General features: G+C 43.7%; 1 protein-coding gene across 1 annotated transcript in view; it reads left to right on the top strand.

Moving 5' to 3' along the window:
* The window catches only part of NHSL3 (NHS like 3), a 47,672-nt gene that overhangs the window by 14,475 nt on the left and 12,657 nt on the right, over positions 1–20,540 (top strand). The window contains exons 2-5 of the mRNA XM_066573778.1: positions 14,656–14,805; positions 15,050–15,099; positions 17,569–17,677; positions 17,984–18,100. Coding sequence (XP_066429875.1) covers positions 14,656–14,805; positions 15,050–15,099; positions 17,569–17,677; positions 17,984–18,100 — 426 coding nt within the window. The remainder of the gene's footprint in view (positions 1–14,655; positions 14,806–15,049; positions 15,100–17,568; positions 17,678–17,983; positions 18,101–20,540) is intronic.

Raw genomic sequence — 20,540 nt, forward strand, 5'->3', positions numbered from 1 at the left:
GGCTGTTTTCTATTGATGTCTATAAGCCTAGGGTCACACGGGGCGGATTGCCGTCGGAAATCTCGCGGTTTGGCCGCAGCAAAAACCGCGAGATCTCCGCCGGCAGAGCCGCCGCGGTTTAAGCCGCGGCGGCTTTGAAGCGGTCCGGCCGCTTGCTCTTCCGTTGCGGCCGGCGCTCCCATGGAGGAGAGCGCGGCCGCAGCGGAACGAAAAAAAGAATGAGCATGCTGCTTCTTTTGAAACCGCGGCTGCGGCCGCCGCAGCCGCGGTTTCAACCGGATTTACCGCAGCGGATTAGCCGTCCCGTGTGGACGAGATTTCTGAGAAACCTCGTCCACATGGCTGGCTAATACCGGGCTTAGCGGCCGCGGGCGGTTTTGCCGCAGGCGGATCTGCTGCGGCAAAACCGCGGCAAATCCGCCCTGTGTGACCCCAGCCAATGGTTAACAATGGTTAAAAAGGTTCTTGTTGCATAGCCACTCAAAGAAACAAGCTAGTCCCAAGGAGGATTAATTCAGTTTATGAAATCTATAGTAATGTCTAAAGACACGCCAATTGATTGTCAAGGTAGAGGTTTATGACATGCTGTCTGACCGATCTAGAATATGGCTGTCCGTACCTCGCTACCTTTTTTAAATGAGCGCTGAGTAAAAATGATGTCTAAGAATAACTTAGTCATTTGACTCAAATGTTATCAATACAAACCATCATGTGATTATGACGGGCAGTGGAGATCTGAAGATATAACAGCAACTGATCTAAAAACAATGATATTGATGGAGAACGCGAGCTGTTCTTTTCCACATCCCCCGGTATCTCACTGTATTGCTGCTATGGATACTGGGTCATAGACCCAATGTTGGAGAATCTGTATTATAAAATGAGCCCTAAATTCAATAAAATCAGGCTGTATTGGGGCTTGTTGCAATATAGGTAATCAACCGGGGGATTGCCTGACCAGTACAAACTAATTTAAAGGATCCTGATTACTTTTAGTTATGCAGAAATTGCATGTTTATTCTTTGACTTTGACTCAAAGAAGGAAAGGTAGGACCTATGGTCCAAAAGTGGTATTGAATCGATCTTTAAAAACACACATTCTTATAAAATGATGGGGGGCTGTTTATGTTCAGGAATTTTAGTAGCTGTTGCTGATAGCAGGCAATCAATATAGTTTTCAACATATTAAGAACTATAGTAATGTCCACTGTACTTATTCATCCGGACCTAAAATACATCTATACATAGGCTGCTATTGCCTTTCTATCTGAAAGCATTTGCAGTCCTTCTCTTCAGGCTGGTCATGTGATCTTATTTTGACCATCTGAGAATTACGTGGCTTTGTGTTCTCTCCAGAAAGTCACTTTTCAGTCACCAGAATTCCTGTTGATTATAATGCATGAACTGTACCACACAGAAACTCCTGTCACCGTTACTGCTGATGGTTAGACACTCCTGTCACATACTTGGGCCAGGCGCACACGGTGGATTCCTATTGCGGCGTTGAAAACCATGTAAAATCACCTTTTTTAGCGGATGCGAATTGCGTATTTCACGAGTTGAGGAAAAATCAAGTGAAGTCAATGGAGGCCATATGGGCCACGGGTATATGCGTCATCACTAAGTGCCGGCACGGGAAGTACAAACATTAAAAAAACAAACTGTATTGTGCATGACTGGTGAACAAAGTGGGCATCCGTAATACAAAGGAAATTGGATATACAGGGTTGCCGGATGGGCTCACAGCCAGTAATTGCTGTGGGCCTCCCGCATGTAGAATCCAGTCTGCTCGTGTGAGCCTGGCCTTATGAAGAAGATGATATTGCCGCCTCCTGACTGTATACTTATGACTTGTAGCTTATTTATGGGAATGTGCAGAGTAGTGATAATCACACTGTTCTCCCAGCAGGCAGAGATGATACAGGCTCTAGCTACTCATGTGATGTTGTGCTGATGCATCATGGGATTGATAGCACAGAATAGTGAAAGAAAAAGTAGGGACATATCTAAAAATCCAGTGCATCAGACAGGAGGCTGCACAACATGCAAGTGACTGCAATATACATAGGAGACATAAGTGTGACAAGCAATCTGGTGAGGAGTTCACTGATGACAAATTTTAATTATAATTGAAATGCTAATAATCTTTGTATTTGACCAATCTCTTTATTTAAAATTATATACCAACCATAGCTATTTTCTTCTAATGGCTTGTATGGCGAGCCTCCTAAATTGCCCTTTATTTTGAAGGAGAATTCCCATCGTGTAATACTTTTTTGCATATTTGCAAGGATACGTCATAACATTAGGCTTGCTGGGGGTCTGAGCAATCCCGAGAACGAGGGGGGGGGGGGCTGCAACAGAGCTCCATCCAGTTGTTTTGATCGCTATATGAGTAATGATTTGGCATTCTTCTGTTTGTTCTGTTGCCCAAATTTTTTTTTATGCCATCTAGAACAAAGGCCAGCGGTAGCTCGTGATTACTTGAGGCCTTCACAGTAATGTGGTATAACACTGCGCCCATTGAAGCTTCTGAGCGATCATTATCCTTTTTTTAGTGTAACCATAATAAAAAAACAAAACATCAAAAAGCAAGAAAATAAACCGCTACTACTCACAATACATTAGGTTACTTTGTATATGTCCATGCACTGAGCAAGAGTAATACATCCTTTGGGGATGCTCTGTGGGGAATCCATAGCACTTTAGAGAGCATAGGAGAACTGCCTTCATTGCAGGGCTTCATAGCAGATATCCATGCAGAGGATAGGCACATGGCACAAGGGCGACTGACCACTTCATGTCACCTGATGCTTGCTCAGCATTATCTGGCTGGTATTGTCCTGCACTGGGTGAACTGCTGTGGATTTTCTCTTCCATTGTATGTAATAGAAGTTGCAGACTTCATGGAGAGATTATTCTGCTTAGATTTGAACTGGTGGCCTCAGTCCTACCGGGGAGTACCACAGAGCCAAAGTGCATCATGAAAATACATTCAGTGTAACAATGGAAACGGTCTACAGAATACAATCAATAGGTTGGACAAATATTCGTCATCTAGATCAGTGAATTAATTTCACCGGGAAATTTGATCCACTGTTGCATTGTATCTTCATGTCTGTGGTGATCAGGTGAGCAAACAGTCACCGACAAAATAATTCTGCCTCTCCCTAAATGCTCACCAATCCCTTCCGCCAAATCTGGTTGCTTGATGCTAATATTTGATTCAGTTCTCTTATGTTCAGAGCTGCGTCTCCTTTAGGAGCATCTGGTGCAGATCTAGCAGAAAATGCAGGACGAACAAGTGCAGCATGCCGCCCGGCTATAATAACAATAAGTACGGCACGTGACTAATCGGAAAACTGGCTGCAGAAGTCCTCTTTCAGTACAGCATGTTACTGCTGATTGATAGTAATGAGGGATTGCTGGGGTATCGAGGCTGAATTGGTGGGACATTGAAGAGATGAGCAGTCCTAGTTTTTTATTTTATAAAATATGCAGCTTGTGATTGCCTATTTTCTCCTGCAGTTTTTTTTGCCTTGCCTACTGACCTCTAATATTAACCCCTTTAAGTCAAAGCGTGTTTGCGATCTTTTTAGTTTTCTTTGTCGACAGGGCCATGGGGCTTGTTTTTGCAATGCAAGTTGTATTTTTTAATGGCATCATTTTTGGGTACATATAATGTACTGTATAACTTTTTATAATTTTTTTTGGTAGATTTCGTTAAAAAAACAAATTCTGCTATTCGTTTTTTTTTTTTAATTTCATTTTTATGGCTTTCAGTGTGCAAAATAATGTGATAACATTATTCTCGGGGTCAGCATGATTCCGGCAAGTTTATACAGTGTTTATTTTCTAGGTTTTGCTATATTTGTAAACAAAAAAAATCTAGATATAGTTTTTTTTAAGGATTTGCTTTTGTGTCAGCGCATTTCAAGAGCCATAGGCCGCCTGCAGACGAGCAGGTCGGATCCGGCAGCGAGAAATCTCGCCGCGCGATCCGACCCGAGCGCCTGCAGGGACGAGCGCGTACTCACCCGCGCCTGGCGGCCCCGGCTCTTTCATGTGCCGGCTGCCGCGCAGCCGGCACATGCGCAGACCGGAGCCGGCGGCCGGGTGAGTGCGTGCCCCTCAGAAAATTAGGACATGCTGCGGTTTGTTTGCCGCGCGAGATTTCGCGCGGCCAAACCGCGGCCGTCTGCATAGGAGTGCGTATTTTAATGCACTCCTATGCAAACTTTCAGCGGCGGAAATCCCGCGGCGGGATTTCCGCTCGTGTGCAGGCGGCCATATTATTTTTTTTTCTATTGACTGAGCTCTATATGAAGTCTTGCTTTTTGGAGAATGAACTCTAGTCTTCATTTATCCGATTCTTGGGAACATACAGCATTTTTCTTGCTTTTTATTCTATTTTTTTCTAGAGGCAAGACTAACAAAATCTGCAGTTCTGGCACGTTTTTCATTAATTTTTTTTTCTAACCGCAATCACCATGTATAAAATATGTTAAGTTAATTTTGCTGGCCGATACAATTATGTTAATATTTAATATGTATTATTATGAATTTTTTTTCTTGCAACTTTTTCATACTAAAAAAATGTATTTTTTGTTTTATAGCGGCATGCAAAGACCCCTAAGGCTGGGTTCACACTGGGAGTATTTCCGCCGGAAATTCCGCTGTTTGGCCACAGCAAAAACCGCAAGATTTCCGCCGGGAGAACCGCAGCGGAAAAACCCGCGGCAGGTTTGAAGCGGCCCGGCCGCTCGCTCTTCCGCTGCGGCCGGAGCTCCCATAGAGGAGAGCGCGGCCGCGGCGGAAAAAAAAAATTAACATGCTGCAGCCGCGGTTCCAGCCTGACTTACCGCAGCGGATTGGCCGTCCCGTGTGGACGAGATTTCTCAGAAATCTCGTCCACATGGCTGGCCAATCCTGAGATTAGCGGCCGCAGGCAGATTTGCCGCGGCGAAATTCCGAGCCGAATTTCCGCAGCAAATCCGCCCTGTGTGAACCCAGCCTAAGAGTTCTCTTTTTTTAACATAGTAAAGGGGAAAGATGGGTTTTTGAAGGTTTTTTTTTTTTTAATTTTTATTCAATTTTTTTTACTTTTTATTTTTGTCAAGGGGACTTGATTATTATTAGTTTTTAAGATTCTTCTAATACATTACTATACTAAATTGTAGTATATTAGAAAGACTACAAGATCAGCCAGAGGCTGAACCTTATAAGCCACCATAGCTGGCAGACCAGGAAGCTATATTAAAGCCTCCTGGTGCATTAGCAACCCATTGGGACCCAGCTATCATATCACAGGGGTCCAATGGGTGACAGAGGGAACCCACTCTCTCTGTCAGCCTTTTACATGCACTGACCTTTGTGTGTAAAGGGTTAAACACCGGGGATCCGAGGTGTGTCATGTGACAGCCGAGCAAACGCTTCCCGTGGCACAGGACACCTGCACTGGGCTTCTAATACAAAAAGACGACGCTACAGATCAAACTGCTTTGACGGCCACTGTCAAGACGTATAGGCGGTCGTTAAGGGGTTAAACTGTGTAATAGTAATTTTCATTTATATACAGTGGAGGGAAAAAAAAGTATTTAGCCAGATACCAATTGTACAAGTTCTCCCATTTATAAAGATGAGAGAGGCCTGTAATTGACATCATAGGTAGACCTCAACTATGAGAGACAACATGAGAAAACACATCCAGGAAATCACATTGTCTGATTTTTTTTTAACGAATTTATTTGCAAATTATGGTGGAAAATAAGTATTTGGTCAATAATAGAGATGAGCGAACGTACTCGTTACAAGTACTTACGCACCCGAGTACCGCCATTTTCGAGTACTGCAGTACTCGCGCGTAAAGATTCGGGGGGCGCCGTGGCGGCACGGGGGGTAGCAGTGGGGAGTGGGGGGGGGGGGAGAGGGAGAGAGAGAGGGCTCCCCCCTGTTCCCCACTGCTCCCCCCCGCACCGCCGCGCCTCTCCCCGCCCCCCGGCGCCCCCCGAATCTTTATGCCCGAGTACTGAAGTACTCGAAAATGGCGGTACTCGGGTGCGTAAGTACTCGTTACGAGTACGTTCGCTCATCTCTAGTCAATAACAAAAGTTCATCTCAATACTTTGTTATATATCCTTTATTGGCAATGACAGAGGTCAAATGTTATCTGTAAGTCCTCACAGGTTGGCACACACTGTTGCTGGTATGTTGGCCCATTCCTCCATGCAGATCTCCTCAAGAGCAGTGATGTTTGGGGGCTGTCGCTGGGCAACACGGACTTTCAACTCCCTCCAAAGGTTTTCTATAGGGTTGAGATCTGGAGACTGGCTAGGCCACCCCAGGACCTTAAAAAGGTTCTTACGAAGCCACTCCTTCGTTACCCTGGTGGTGTGCTTGGGATCATTGTAATGCTGAAAGACCCAGCCACGTTTCATCTTCAGTGCCCTTGCTGAGAAATTGTAAACTTGCTAAATGTCTAATACAAGCTAACATCTACTAACCTAATGTGAAAGGACCCCCACAAGTAAGAGTTTACAATCTAAAAGAATTTTTAATCACAGGGCTTGTAAACATGACTGATTCTGCCCTTGAGCACTTTGTTGCATAACTTTTGATGGGGTTTGTCACATGTAAATGTCTGATAAAGAAGAGTTTATTTTATCTAGTTGACACATAAGCAATGATATCTTCTTTTTGGCTAATGTTTAGATTGTGAGTCAGGAAACAACTTGGCAGTGAAAGGGTTAACGGAATCATGACACGAATAAGCAATCTGTTTTGTCCTAATAAAATCTTACACTATTTTCTTGTTCGGGATGTGTTATGTGCTATTTTAGCTTTTTTTTAAGTAGAAAGGAGTAGATTTATACCACTTATCCACAATGAACTTGGAATTTGAAAAACTAAGAAAAAAAAAGTTACCCGAAGATTACATTTACTGTACAGTACTTTGCGTCACATCAGATGGACGTACCTGGGTGTGGACGATGCCTTAGGATCAACTTGCCTGAATGTGTTGTGCCAAGAGTTAATGGGGTATTCTGGTTACCCAAAGTTGATATCAAATGTTATTAAAGCAACCCTCTGGGCCTGAAGAAGTAAAGATGGCCGGACCAGCTTCTCTGACTACCTGATACACACTGTACATCACTATGCATGATTAGTGTAAAGGACCTTTTACACGCAACAATTATCGCTCAAAATTCATTCAAACAAGCGATAATGAGTAATAATCGTTACATGTAAACGCGGGCATTGTGCACTCTTCGTTTGAACAATGAATTTATAGCCGGCATAAAATCCATCATTCAGACGCTGAGAGACTGAACCAATTTGGTCTATTTAAATGCATCTCTTTTGCAGGATGCAGGATAGTTTTTGTTTATCTTGCATATACAATGAATACATTGTGTATGCAAGGCAAATAGATGCCTGGAGAAGACAATGGAAACCGTCTGGGCAGATAATCCCTTGCAGAAACACAAGTCTAAGGCCTCATGTCCACGGGGAAAATCAGATCCGCTGCAGATTCTACATGTAGAATCTGCAGCGGGTCCCTCCTGCCCCGCGGACATGAGCGCTGAAAATAGCAATTTAAAAGAATTTACCTATCCGGCGCGGGCGACGAAGCTCTGCTCTTCCTCACGGCCGGATCTTCATTTTCGGCCGGCGGATGAATTCCTGACGCCGGCGGCACGTCGCCGGCACGTCATCGACGTGCCGCGCGCATGCGCCGGGCACATCCGCCGAGCCGAAGCAAGGGAGATGCGGCCGTGAGGAAGAGAAGAGCTTCGCGGTCCGCTGCGGGTGAGTAAATGCTTTAAATTCCTATTTTAGGTCTCCCGCGGATCCGGACGGCTTCCATAGGCTTCAATAGAAGCCCGCGGGAGCCGAGCCCGCGGGAGACCCGCATGAAAATGGAGCATGGTCCAGATTTTTTCATGCTCCATTTTTTTTTAAATCACTTTTATTGACGATCCGCGGGTATTTATGTACCCGCGGGTGGTCAATGCATCCCTATGGGGTGCGGATCCGCATGCAGGAAATCCGCTGCGGATCCTAAATCCTATTTTCCCCGTGGACATGAGCCCTAAAGGCCCTTTACACCAGCGGATGATCGCTAAAAAAATTGCTAATCGGCGATTGTTTTAGTGATAATTGGTGCGGCTAAATGTGCACCCATCATGCGCTTTTCGGGCATTGTTAGCTGATCATTAAATTGAGTCCAACTTAAAAATCAGCCTTATCAGCAGTTCTCCACGGGGAGTGCTGATAGCATTGTTTCCCCCTGGAAAACAAAGGATCTGGGCGATGTTAAGAGCCCATGGGTTCAAATGTGTGCAAATGAAGCTAAGGGTTTATTTGCACACTTAATTGCTCTTGAGTAGCTGAGTAGCTACTTAATAGATTATGCAAATGATCGCTCAAAGCTGTCACTCAAACTGTCATTTAATCGATCTTTGAGCGAACATCTGCTGGTGTAAATGGGCCTTAAAGGGGTTGTCCCGCGCCGAAACGGGTTTTTTTTTTTCAATAGTTCCCCCCCTCCCCCCCCCGTTCGGCGCGAGACAAACCCGATGCAGGGGTTTAAAAAAAAAAACCGGATAGTACTTACCCGAATCCCCGCACTCCGGTGACTTCTTACTTACCGTGCGAAGATGGCCGCCGGGATCTTCACCCACAGTGGACCGCAGGTCTTCTCCCATGGTGCACCGTGGGCTCTGTGCGTTCCATTGCCGATTCCAGCCTCCTGATTGGCTGGAATCGGCACACGTGACACGGCGGAGCTACGAGGAGCAGCTCTCCGGCACGAGCGGCCCCATTCAGAAGGGAGAAGACCGGACTGCGCAAGCGCGTCTAATCGGGAGATTAGACGCTGAAATTAGATGGCACCATGGAGACGGGGACGCCAGCAACGGAACAGGTAAGTGAATAACTTCTGTATGGCTCATAATTAATGCACGATGTATATTACAAAGTGCATTAATATGGCCATACAGAAGTGCTTGACCCCACTTGCTTTCGCGGGACAACCCCTTTAAGCTGCTACTGAAGCTTACTTTGCTAGGGGGGCCTTCACACTGGCAATGAAATTGCACAATTTCCTACGCTGCGAGAAATCGCAAAATTATGAAGCCAATGGCTCCATTCACATGCGCGATGTTTTAACGCTTGCGATGAAAACAGAATCGCAGCATCTCCTATCTTTTTGCAATCTTGTTTCCAATGGGGCTGGCCCCAATGAAATCGATGGAACACAATTGCTGAAGGAAACCCTAACCCAAAAATATTTTATTACTGTAGGAAAAAAAATAAATAAATAAATACATCAACTTAGAAGCATTGTCCTCTCCGACACGTCTTGTAGCAGGTCCATGGCATTGTTTTTCAGCTTCTCTTCTGGAAATTGAAAAATCTGTCTTCTGAAAGCGCTGCCTCTGATTGGCTGAGCGCTGTGACCAATTGGAGGCAGCGCTCAGCCATTCATTGAATGACAACTGAGCGCTGCCTCTGATTGGTCACAGTGCTCATCTCACATTGCTTTTTAATGGGGCTGGCACTATTGCTGCAGCAATGGGAGAACATCAGGATCCACTGCTGCAGCTGTGACAACTGCAGCAGGGGATTCCTTCAGCAATCGTGTCCCATTGCTGTCCCATCTCCTGCTGTGGCTGTGACTGCCACAGCAGGAGATTCCTCCAGCCCTGCTGTGATGCGAGGCTGTTTCCCTGCGAAAACGCCTAGCATTTAGGGCTTCAGAGGGATTGTGAGAGTGACTTCAAGGTGTGATTCACATCCTGATATCGCTCTTGCCAGTGTGCAGAAGCCCTAATAAGGTCAGATAGAGACAAGTAGGTGTGAGTACTTTTAAAACCATTGCTAAGTCTTTCAATCTTTCAGCAGTTTGAGCGATATCTTTGCATATAAAAGGGCCTTAAGACACTACATAAGCTTTGATTAACCAGTGCTGTCCGTGTGAGCATCCTGGCCAATCAGAGCAGCATGTAGTGTCTTAGACTACCAATGCATGCTAATACACAGTGTGCAGCAGGTAGACAGAGAAGCAGTTCAGCCATCTTTGCTTCTCCAGGCCCAGAGGGTTGCTTTAAAGTCTGCAATGTGTTTCTGCTTTGGATTTTGTTTTTGTAGCTCTAAAAGCCATTCCCTTCTCCTGGCACTTGAGAAGTGTTTATACAAAGGTTGCCCTTGGATACGTCCTGTAGGCATTCCAGCTCTACAGGTCGGGCATGCTCAGTAGGAGCAACCAGGAATGGCTTTTTTCTATTCAGATCTCGGAACCAGATTGCTGACCAATAACAGGGCAGCGCTTAGAAACCTATACAGGAAAGAAGTACAGAGGGAAATGTGAGAAATGTAGGCAGGAATATGGTGGCCATCTGGGAACATAGCAATGTGGGCAAACATCAGAAATAGGAGTCAATAAGGAGGCAATGCCTGCGTGATTAATACCCATAACCGGCTGTGCATAAACATGGCGCAAACACCTTTTCATATCTGGAATTTTTGAAAACTTGGTTCACAGCTGGAATAACCCTTTTAAATATGGTGTAGATTCCATTATGGTCTGTGGATATTTTATGTAGTATGGTCTTGGTGCGTTGGTTGTAGTGGTAAGAACTGTGAACACGTAGGTGTACCTTGACATTCTAGACAAGAACGTCCTGCTGACAATGTGGCCATACTCAGGGAATGGTCAGCCATGCTTCCAACAAGACAACATGCCTTGTCACAAATCCAATACTGTTTTACATTGGTTTGAAGATCTGGATGGTCCATGAGTGGACTGGCTGCACAGAGTCCTGACCTGAACCCTATTGAATCACATTTTTGGGACAAACTGGAACATTTGGTCAGTCAATATAAACAGCGTACATGTTTGAGAGAACTTGACAGACGTCTGCAGGGTGAATGGAGGGAAATGCCAGCTAAGGTTTATCAGATGTTCGTAGGCCACACAGAGTATCTGATATCATAAGTGCCAAAGGAGTTCCCACTAAATATTAACATATGGAAAATACTACTTCTGCTTGTTGGGACACTGTGTAAAATGTAAGTCAATGTAAAGAACAATGAATGCAATGATTTGGAAATCTCAACCATATATTATTCACAATAAAACACCTATTAGAAGGTGAAAGTGAAGCTTGTTTCTATTTTGTCTATAGAATTAACTTATTTAGGAATTGATGACAGCAACACCTCTCAAAGCAGTTGTAGCAGGGGCAACAAAACACTGGAAAATAAATGGTAGTAATGAAAAACAGCTGGAGGATTAATTTTCTACTTCATCCTGCGAAGTCAAGAGGAGAAGGGACCATCTATATTGTTACCAGCACACAGTTCTAAAGCCGGCATCTCTGATGATATGGGGTTGCATTAGTGCCTATGGCACAGGCAGCTTACACATCTTGAAAGGCACTATCAATGCTGAGCAGTACATATAGGTTTTAGAACAACATATGCCTCCATCCAGACATCTTGTTCAGGGAAGGCCTTGTATATTTCAGTATGACAATGCTAAACCACATACTGCATCCATCACAACAGAAGAAGAGTTCGGGGCTGATCTGGCTACCTGCAGTCCCGACCTTTCCCCAATAGAAAACACAACATTATTATGAAACGGAAAATCCAGCAGACGCCCCGGACTGTTGAGCAGCTAGAATCTTACATCAGACATGAATGGGACAACATTCATCTCCCGAAACTCTAGGAATTGGTCTCCTCACTTCCCAAACGTTTACAGGCTGTTGTAAAGAGTAGAGTGGATGCTACACAATGGTAGACATGGCCCCGTTCCAATGTTGGTGACATGTGTTGCTGCCATCAATTTCTAAATTAGTTAATTTTTTAAACTGAGATGGAAAAATGTTTAAATTTCAGCTTCTGAAATGTGTTCTATTCTATTGTGAAAAAATATGGTTATACGAGATTTCAAAATTACTGCATTCTTTTTTTTGTTTGTTTTCATCATATTTACATTCTACGCAGCGTCCCAATATTTTTGGAATTGGGGTTGTACTATTGCTAGGATACTGTACATTGTCTGGGTGTTCTGTACCCAGTGATAAGTTCTGGTTGGGCAGCACAGGCTACTGCTGCCAAGTGCATTCAAACACACTCTGATGTACTATTAGGAGAGAACAGGGAGCAAAGAGCCATCAGACCTTTAGCGGAATCTCTGCCTGGGGATGCTGCAGGTCATATATGAACATTTACGTCACTGGAGATTCCCGATATACAGAAGTCTTTGGATGCCATACAGTGGCAACTGTCACCCAGTGCCATATTGGAAAAAGATATCTAAATCTTAACACTTTTATTTTTGCAGGATACCGCTGTGTGGAATAGCATAATCAACATTATTCCATAATTATTTATTTGTTACGCTGGCATATATTGGCCAGATGGAGGCCAAAATGACACTCTTTGACCTCCGTCTGGCTAATGTAGCTCTATGGGCACATGCAGCGTATACGTCGGGAGGTTTCTCGGTATACACATTAAGTGCACCTCACAAATGTGGTGTAAACAGGCCTTAGCTGACTTCCGGTAACACAGTGATAGAATAACAGTGCCTGCAGTAAGCAGTACACTTCTGAAAATGCAAAAATAAGATTTGTACAGAATCAAAGAATACAGAGAGATTTGGGCTCAAAAGCCAGCAGAATTGTGGAGGAGGATGACAACGATGACACCTGTAACTCAGGATCTCTGCAAGATAACTAGTGCAGTATGCTGTTGTTAGCTGTTTAGTTGTTTGTGACCCTAAAGGCGCCCTCCCTCCATGTTTTTCAGTGTTGCACTGCTTCTTTCAGTTGTGTGATATCCATGCCAGTATCCGCTCTGACAGTATCAGCCATTGTGTCTTTGGTGGCCAGGTCGTCTTTTGGCACTGATCTGTCCAAGCATTATAGATTTTTCTAGTGACTCTGCTCACATTACATGGCCAAAATCCGTGAGTCTGAGTCCGGTCATCTTGCCCTTCAGTGATATATCGGGTCTTATATGATTCTCTGTTACTCTCACCGTCCAGGACATATACAGCAGCTTTCCCCAGCACCACAGCTCAAATGCATCAATCCTCCTATCAGCTTTTTTCGCAGTCCAGCTTTCACATCCATACATGGCTATGGGACAGACATTGGTTTGCACTATCATGCGGTTAGTTGCTATACCAATATCTCTATTTTTGTCCAAATTTAGTATCTCTCTTCGCCCCAATGCTATCCTACGTTTTATCTTTGGCATAGATTCTCCAATCTGGTCAAATTTCGAACCAAGGAAGATGAAGCCTCGCACGCATTCCATGACCTCGTTGTGGATTTTTGATTTGAATTTGGCTATTTTTTGCAGTTGTCATAATTTTAGTCTTCTCTAAATGCAGGTAGAGGCCCATTCTTTCAGTTTTAATCTTACATATCAGCTGCTTCAGACCTGCTTCTGTTTCTGCAAGCAGAGTTGTCATCCGCATAAGGCCCAATGCCCATGGACGGATTATCGCTGCGGAAATCGCGGCCAGTCAACCTCCACGAATTCCGTAGCAATAATTGTCCATAGACATGCTGTGTTAAACGATTGTCCCATGCCCACGAGCGGAAATCAACTGTGATTTTTCTGCTTGCGGGGGAGAATCGCAGCAGGTTCTATTCTGTTCGGAAAAACGAGCAGACTGCTTCCATTGCAGTTAATGGAAGCTGTCTGTCCCACGATACTTCCACTGTGAGTAGAGCAGAAGTAAAGCAGAAATCTGTGACATGCGCTCCACTGCACACACGCGTCGAGCGAGACACTCGCGTCTGATCCGGACAGGTGAGTATAGGGTCTCTGGGGGACGCCGTGTCTGATTTCGCAGGCTGAATCCGACCTGCCCGTGGGCATGAGCCCTAACGGAGATTGTTGATGTTTCTGCCACCTATTCTCACACTGATTTCCAATTAGTCTAGTTCCATTTTCCGCATAATCACTTTTGCATTTTAAACAAGAAGGGTGAGAGAATGCAGCCCTGTTGGGCGCATTTGCCAATCCCAAACCAGGCTGTGTCCCCATACTGGCTTCTTGATTTGGTATAAAGTAATCTTAACAGCTTGACTAGATGTGCCGATACGCCCAGCATGTAGGGCATGCCATAGCTTGTCATGGTCGACGCAGTATACTAATATATAAATGGTGTTTGAAGGTGAACTGGTGCTTTAAGTTTATGTTGTCTGAACAGGTCCTCGGGCACACCTACACTGAAGAAAAAGCTGCAGAAGTTACTATAGCCTTACCAGCCCAAGTGTGAACAGTGCAATAGTGGTTTGTGTATAACTACTCTGTGATTAGAGTTCCAGCCCAGCCTGATTCACTGTGTGCTGACACTGTACTCTTGACATTGAAAGCTCCTACATGTCCTTCAGGCTGAGGATGACTCATCCATCACAGGATTACACAGTCAACTGCCAGATAATGTCATTGCATTTAACATGGTTGTCTAAAGTTGAAGTAATTAATGTGTTTGTATATACTTCACCTGATTTCAGCAACATAAAAAATGGTCAGAAGTGTGTGCATACAAATGTGATATAAGAAACCTATTTAAAATACACAACATCATGTGACAACAACTTCCTTTTATGTTAACTTTTTAAGAGAATTCAAAACCTGAGGCTGAACCCCAACCAACTCCAGTCCAAGATGATTCTTCACCCGACAATGTGTTCTTCCCCAGCGGGCGCACCTCTGTTGTGGAAGATATTCACAGCCAGGCTCAAGAGGGGCTTAAATCCCTGCAGAGGAGAGGTAAATAAAGTGTTTTTCAGATTCCTCTGTACATGCAGCTCTTCTCTGTACACTTGCCCAATTTTTATAAATGTCACAAGAAGCAGTTTGCAATGGAATGAATTTCTTAACATTGGAAGTTGGTTGTATGCCATGGGCTGCATATTTATTACAAATATGGGTATTTTATGGGTTAAAGTAATATTGCAGAATCACATTTTTATGTACACCGCCCAGCTCTCAATTATTATATGTTGTCTTTCAGAAAAACAGCAGAACAAACATTCCACCCAGGATGAAAATAAAACGCCAGAGGTATGACTATAATGTTCTTAGGCTGGGTGCGAATTGTGCCTGAGAGCTTTGGACACAACTTTTTGTCCTTGTGCTGTCCGATTTACGCACAGTCACCACACTGACATTCATTAGCATGTCCTATTTTTCGTCTATGATGCGGACAGGAATAAGTCAGTACTTGTCCTCCTAGCATTGTAATAGGGCCATGTGATTTCCGTGGATTAACACGAAAAGCGCATGGCACCAAATACACTAGTGTTTCGGGGGACTTAAAACAAGCCTCTGGGCTTGGAGAAGCAAAAAAGGCCACACCAGCTTCTCTGACCTCCTGATATACTAATGACGCATATGAATACACAGTGTACGAGACACGACACCTGCTTTGATTGACCAGTGCTACCCACATGAGCTGTACTGGCTAGTCAGAGCAGCATGTAGTATCTAAGACTACTGATCCACACTAATACACATTGTGCATCAGGTAGTCAGAAGAGATTCGGCCAGCTTTGTTTTTCCAGGTCTGGAGGGTCGCTTGAAAGAAAATATAGCACCAGATTTAGGCCGGTCTTATGCAACTGGATTTGAATTGTTGAATCTACGATTGTCACCCGCACGGACGATCTGAAATATTCTGCATTTATTCAAAAAATAGAACATTTGCATGTCTGCTCACATGAGTGGGCAGCAATTGCAATTTATGCTCACGGAAATTAAATCTCAAAATGTTCTATTTTCTTGCGGATTCCAATGGAAGCTGTCTGACCTGTAGCCCATCCGCAATTGACATTGCGAATAGGTTGCGAATACTCCCTAGCGACGAAGCGGGAAAAACAATGATTAAAAAAAAATAAAAATCTTCACTGCGCATGTTTGACAGTGGCTCGCCGAAGCCATCCGCCATACATATTAATGCAGGTATGTGGGGACAGGGCCGGATTCAACTGCGAGCTCCCGCATGCGGAATACAACCCGTCCGTGTGAGACCGGCCTTATGCTGCCTGACCCAAGGGAAGCATAAAGTAGGGACAGAGATGGACTGTACTGCTAGGATATTTTGGTTGTCTCATTATGAAAAAAAAAAACAAAAAAAAACAGCTAGGCTTAGCATAAAAAGACAAGAGGCAATACTGACCTTTCTTTAGCCCCCTGGAAACAACTGAGTGGCTCCAGCGATTCTCCCTGTATGTACATCTGACAGAAGTCAGGTGACTGCTGCGGCGTCACTGTTCTGAACTTCTGGCATTTTGAAACCCAGTATGTGAATGCCATGTAAAACTACTGTAAAAAGTCAGTAATCCATTATAGGAATTGGGGTCTCTATCCCTACTATGTGCTTCTATCTGATCAGTGGATGGGGAACTTTTAGAAATGCGTACACCTTACACATTGGATCACATCACCTAGGTTTTTTCCACAGTGGTGGTGATAGTACAGATGGAATTTCAGTGAGAAATAGAAATTGCCTTCCTAGAGGCACTTAAAGGGGAACCTGTCGGGTCCCCATCAGTGAGCAGCATGGTATAGTGACAGTCTGATTTCTGCAGTCGTTACTTTATATTACACCTGTTTTGGAAATCTTACTTTTGAATGTTCACACTGCGCTGGAGAACAGATTAATTGCTCTCTCCCTCCTACTCCCACCTGGTGTTAATTGATGGGGGTCTTAGTATGTACAGTGACATGAAAAGACCTGTCAATCAGCACCAGGAGGGAAGAGGAGGGCAGGCACAGTGAATAAGTAACTATTAATGAGCCACCCCAGACTCCTCTGCAGCATACTGGACTTTCAAAAGTCAGATATCCAAAAGGGCTTAACGGATCAATGTAAGGGACAGGCCACTGAAATCAGCATCTATCACTATACCATGCTGACCGGAGATGGGGACCTTTAAAGTATAATTCCCCCACAACCGCTTACCTTTACCAGATAACAGAGCTCCCTATTTGTGAAATACAGCTTTTTTTTCTACTTTATCTGCATTTTATAGTTCAAGCGCACATCCTAAAACTTTTTAGCTTCATTTGCATGCTTATGAGGCTCCCTTCGCTGTATGCAGATTAACAGCGGGTGGTCTGTTATCTGCATATAGCCCCTTGGTTCTCCCGCGAGACAGCAACTGAAAACAATGTTATCAGCGCTCCCATGGAGAATCACAGCCTGCGGTCCCTGCTATCAGCTGGCCAGCTGAATGTTGTTTTTTATGCTGAACTAAAAATCAGTGTTCATCAGAAAAGCAAACAAAGATAGCATTTACACGCAATTATTATTGCTCGAGACATCGTTTGAACGAATTTTGAGCTATCCTCGTTGCGTGTAAATGGGGCTTTAGGCTTTAAAGATTGTTGCCTAATACAATGACATACATAAAAGCAATTCTTTTCTATTACAAAGCTGTCTACTGTAGTGCTAATTTCCATGTTGTGTGCTGTATTTATTTTCCTCTTCTTTTTTTTTTTTTATATCTTCAATTTGTCTTCAACCCACAGTCCACGCCTAACATGAATAACAATGAATTCCGTACTCGTTCATTTTCCTACACCACGGAAAACACAGATGATGCATTGTCCTCTCGGTCAGAGATGATCCAGCGCAAAGGTGAGAGAAGCGTAAGAGCACATACCCATGTACATTAGTGAGATAGGCCAAGGGATACCTTTTATTTGTTCTAGCCTTTTTGGTCTATGATGTGTTCAAAGTTCTACCAAGTGAGCTCTATTTACACAGTATATATATATATATATTTTTTTTATTATTTCATGAGCAATAGGCATATTTACTAAAACGGACGTCAGAAGTTCTGACAGGTCCACTTTAATACTATAAATAAGAGCATTCGGGGATAATTTTTGGATTCAGAATTATGGAAACTTGTAACATTCCTTTCCATTGTTTTCTTTCTAGGCTCCACATTTAGGCCTCATGACTCACCCAGGACTCATTCAAACAGGGTAGGAAGGAAGCGTAAGGAGAAGAGAGCAACAGTAGCGGGAGTGCCTCATCACATTGCAGCAGAACTTGGTAAATTTGACAGACCTCTAGTACATTTGGGTTCGTAGCACTGGATGGAATAGGTCACATATTGTGTCTTTTACTTTGCACTTTGGTATTTGAAACAAAAGAAAGGAGTTAACCTGTCATAATGGCAGCACAGTTTCACAATAGCATGAGCCGTAGGCAGTTCTTTCACAATACAAACCAGAAACTAAGGTTTCTTTCATATTGTGCTTTGGGATGGCGCGTTGGTTCCGCCTTTGTTATCTGTCTTCGATGCAAAAAAATGCAAAGGGACAGAATGTTAGGGGTCAGTATGTGAGATGGAGACTTCTTTGATAAAGTTTCTGTCCTTGTCAGAAACACAGGGAACCCACGATCAATGGCTGCTAAAGCATAAAAATCTTACACTTACCTTTGTGCCTGATGTTGTTCTGCAGTGGGGTCATCTCCCAGCAGGCTCCTCTTCATCCTCCGACGAGCCGCTCCCCCCCCCCCTCCCTCCGGAAATCCACGCATGCGCAGTGGAGAGGTGCCCTCTGACAGCAGTCAGGACGGGCCACGTCTCCACTGCGCATGCACAGAACTCCGACTTCAGCCAGGACGGACGGGCCGCCCACAGCAAGCACTGCTTGTGACGTGCTTGCTGTGGGCAGCCTGTCTGTTCACCTCGGAAGTGTCTGACGGACGGAGCAGAGCAGGAAGTGGTCATTTTGACAGCTCCTGCTCTGCTTCTAGAAGCCACTGAAAAAGATGCCTGGCGATCGGTCCTGGCCAGGCAAGGTGAGTAAAAATTTTTTATTTTTCGGGTCCGAACCCCTTTAAACCTTCCATGATACTTCACATTTGGGATAAGGTTTTGTTGAGACAGCACCTTTCTTCTTGGTGTCCTTCCGTAAACACCATTCTTGTTCAATGCATTTCACATAAATTGAGGTTTTGCAGATTGTAGAGCCTAATGTAGGTTTTTGCTGTTGCCCTTTGGGTTCTTTATCACTTCTTTCAGGATTCCTTGAATTGTGGGCTATTGGCGGTACAGCTGTCAGATGACAAAACTGCAGGGTCTAACAAGACCCAGCATAGCACTGATAGTAACAACTCGCATCATCAGAGCTGTTTTCCTATGTAGCTGGGGCTGTTATGATAACCCTGATTATTGTAGTAATGTGTCATCTTAAACTATAAAACAAATCAGGTCCACCAATGGTCTTTTCTGACCACCTGGCAAACAATTAAAACACGAAAAAAGTAAAATGAAATAAAACAATAAAATAGTAATAATAAACAATAAAATGCCTGCCAATGCACATGATGCTCTAGTCCCAACGCTATTGCACTAACTAGGTCATGTTCTTTATAAAGATACATTTTAGATGCTAGCGTACACAAATATGCATGCTATTTTAAGATTCCTCCATGTCATGAATAAGGAGTTTAAATTTGAAAAATAACCCAATAGTTATACAAATCTAAGTTGCTGTGGGTGAAAAAGTGACCAGATAATAAAGTCCAATATGTCACGAAAAAAAGACACAAAAATTACTTGCATAGTTTTAAAAATAAAAAAGTTATAACTATTTAAACATGAGTAGAAAAATAGTTTAAATTGCCTGGCTATTAAGCCTAAAAAGACACCTGCAGTATTAAAGGGTTAAATTGTCACAGCACTTTGAGACAGCTTATGTTAATATGATAACCAGTGTGATAACTGCCTAGAGTGCAAATCACTTTTATTTATCTAAAATGAAGGTCTTGTGCTATACAACTGCTCTAAACTGCTGGCCACTAGGGGTCTCCCTTCCTTCTAATTTGTTGTCCACTGCCTGATTGGAAAATGAAGTTGTCTCTAGTAAGATCTGCTGAGACACTTTACAGAAAGTGGGGTCGTGTTGTCCCATTCTGCCCATAGTCTATCGAGAGCAGAATCTACTGTTTTCTCCATATGCAGTGTTTAGCAGCTAGGATACAATTAAAAAAGAGAAGAGTAGCGCACAGGGCAGCGACCAGTAAGGGAGATATCCTAAGAATTTAAGTGAAGGTATACAGTTATGTTTGTGAGCAGCTAGTCTCCTACCATCAGTTCAGAGAGAACTGAAAATTAGCAATGGAGCCTGCACAGGCAAAAAAAAGCCACCTCATGTACGGCCACTCGGCAGCTTTTTCAGAAAAGCTGGAGCGCTTTAAAGATTCTTGAAAATAAAGCAAGATTACACTGTTTGCCAAGAAAGTTTTTTAAGCTATTGGCAGAATATAATAAATTAACGAAATATTATTTGCTCTTTAACAATCCTGATTAGAATAATTGTTAAACCACCTAGCTGTTTGTAGAAGGCTTTGAATGTGAATATAACTGAGCTAGACAATATTAAATTACTGACAACTGATGTTCGTACTGTGTTTCCCCCAAAAGAGGCACGGTGTCTTATTTTCTGGGGGAGGGGGTGAGGTGGTCTACTCACGTGGTGTG

This window comes from Eleutherodactylus coqui, chromosome 1 (assembly GCF_035609145.1).
Source record: "Eleutherodactylus coqui strain aEleCoq1 chromosome 1, aEleCoq1.hap1, whole genome shotgun sequence".
In the NCBI taxonomy this organism is placed as follows: Eukaryota; Metazoa; Chordata; class Amphibia; order Anura; family Eleutherodactylidae; genus Eleutherodactylus; species Eleutherodactylus coqui.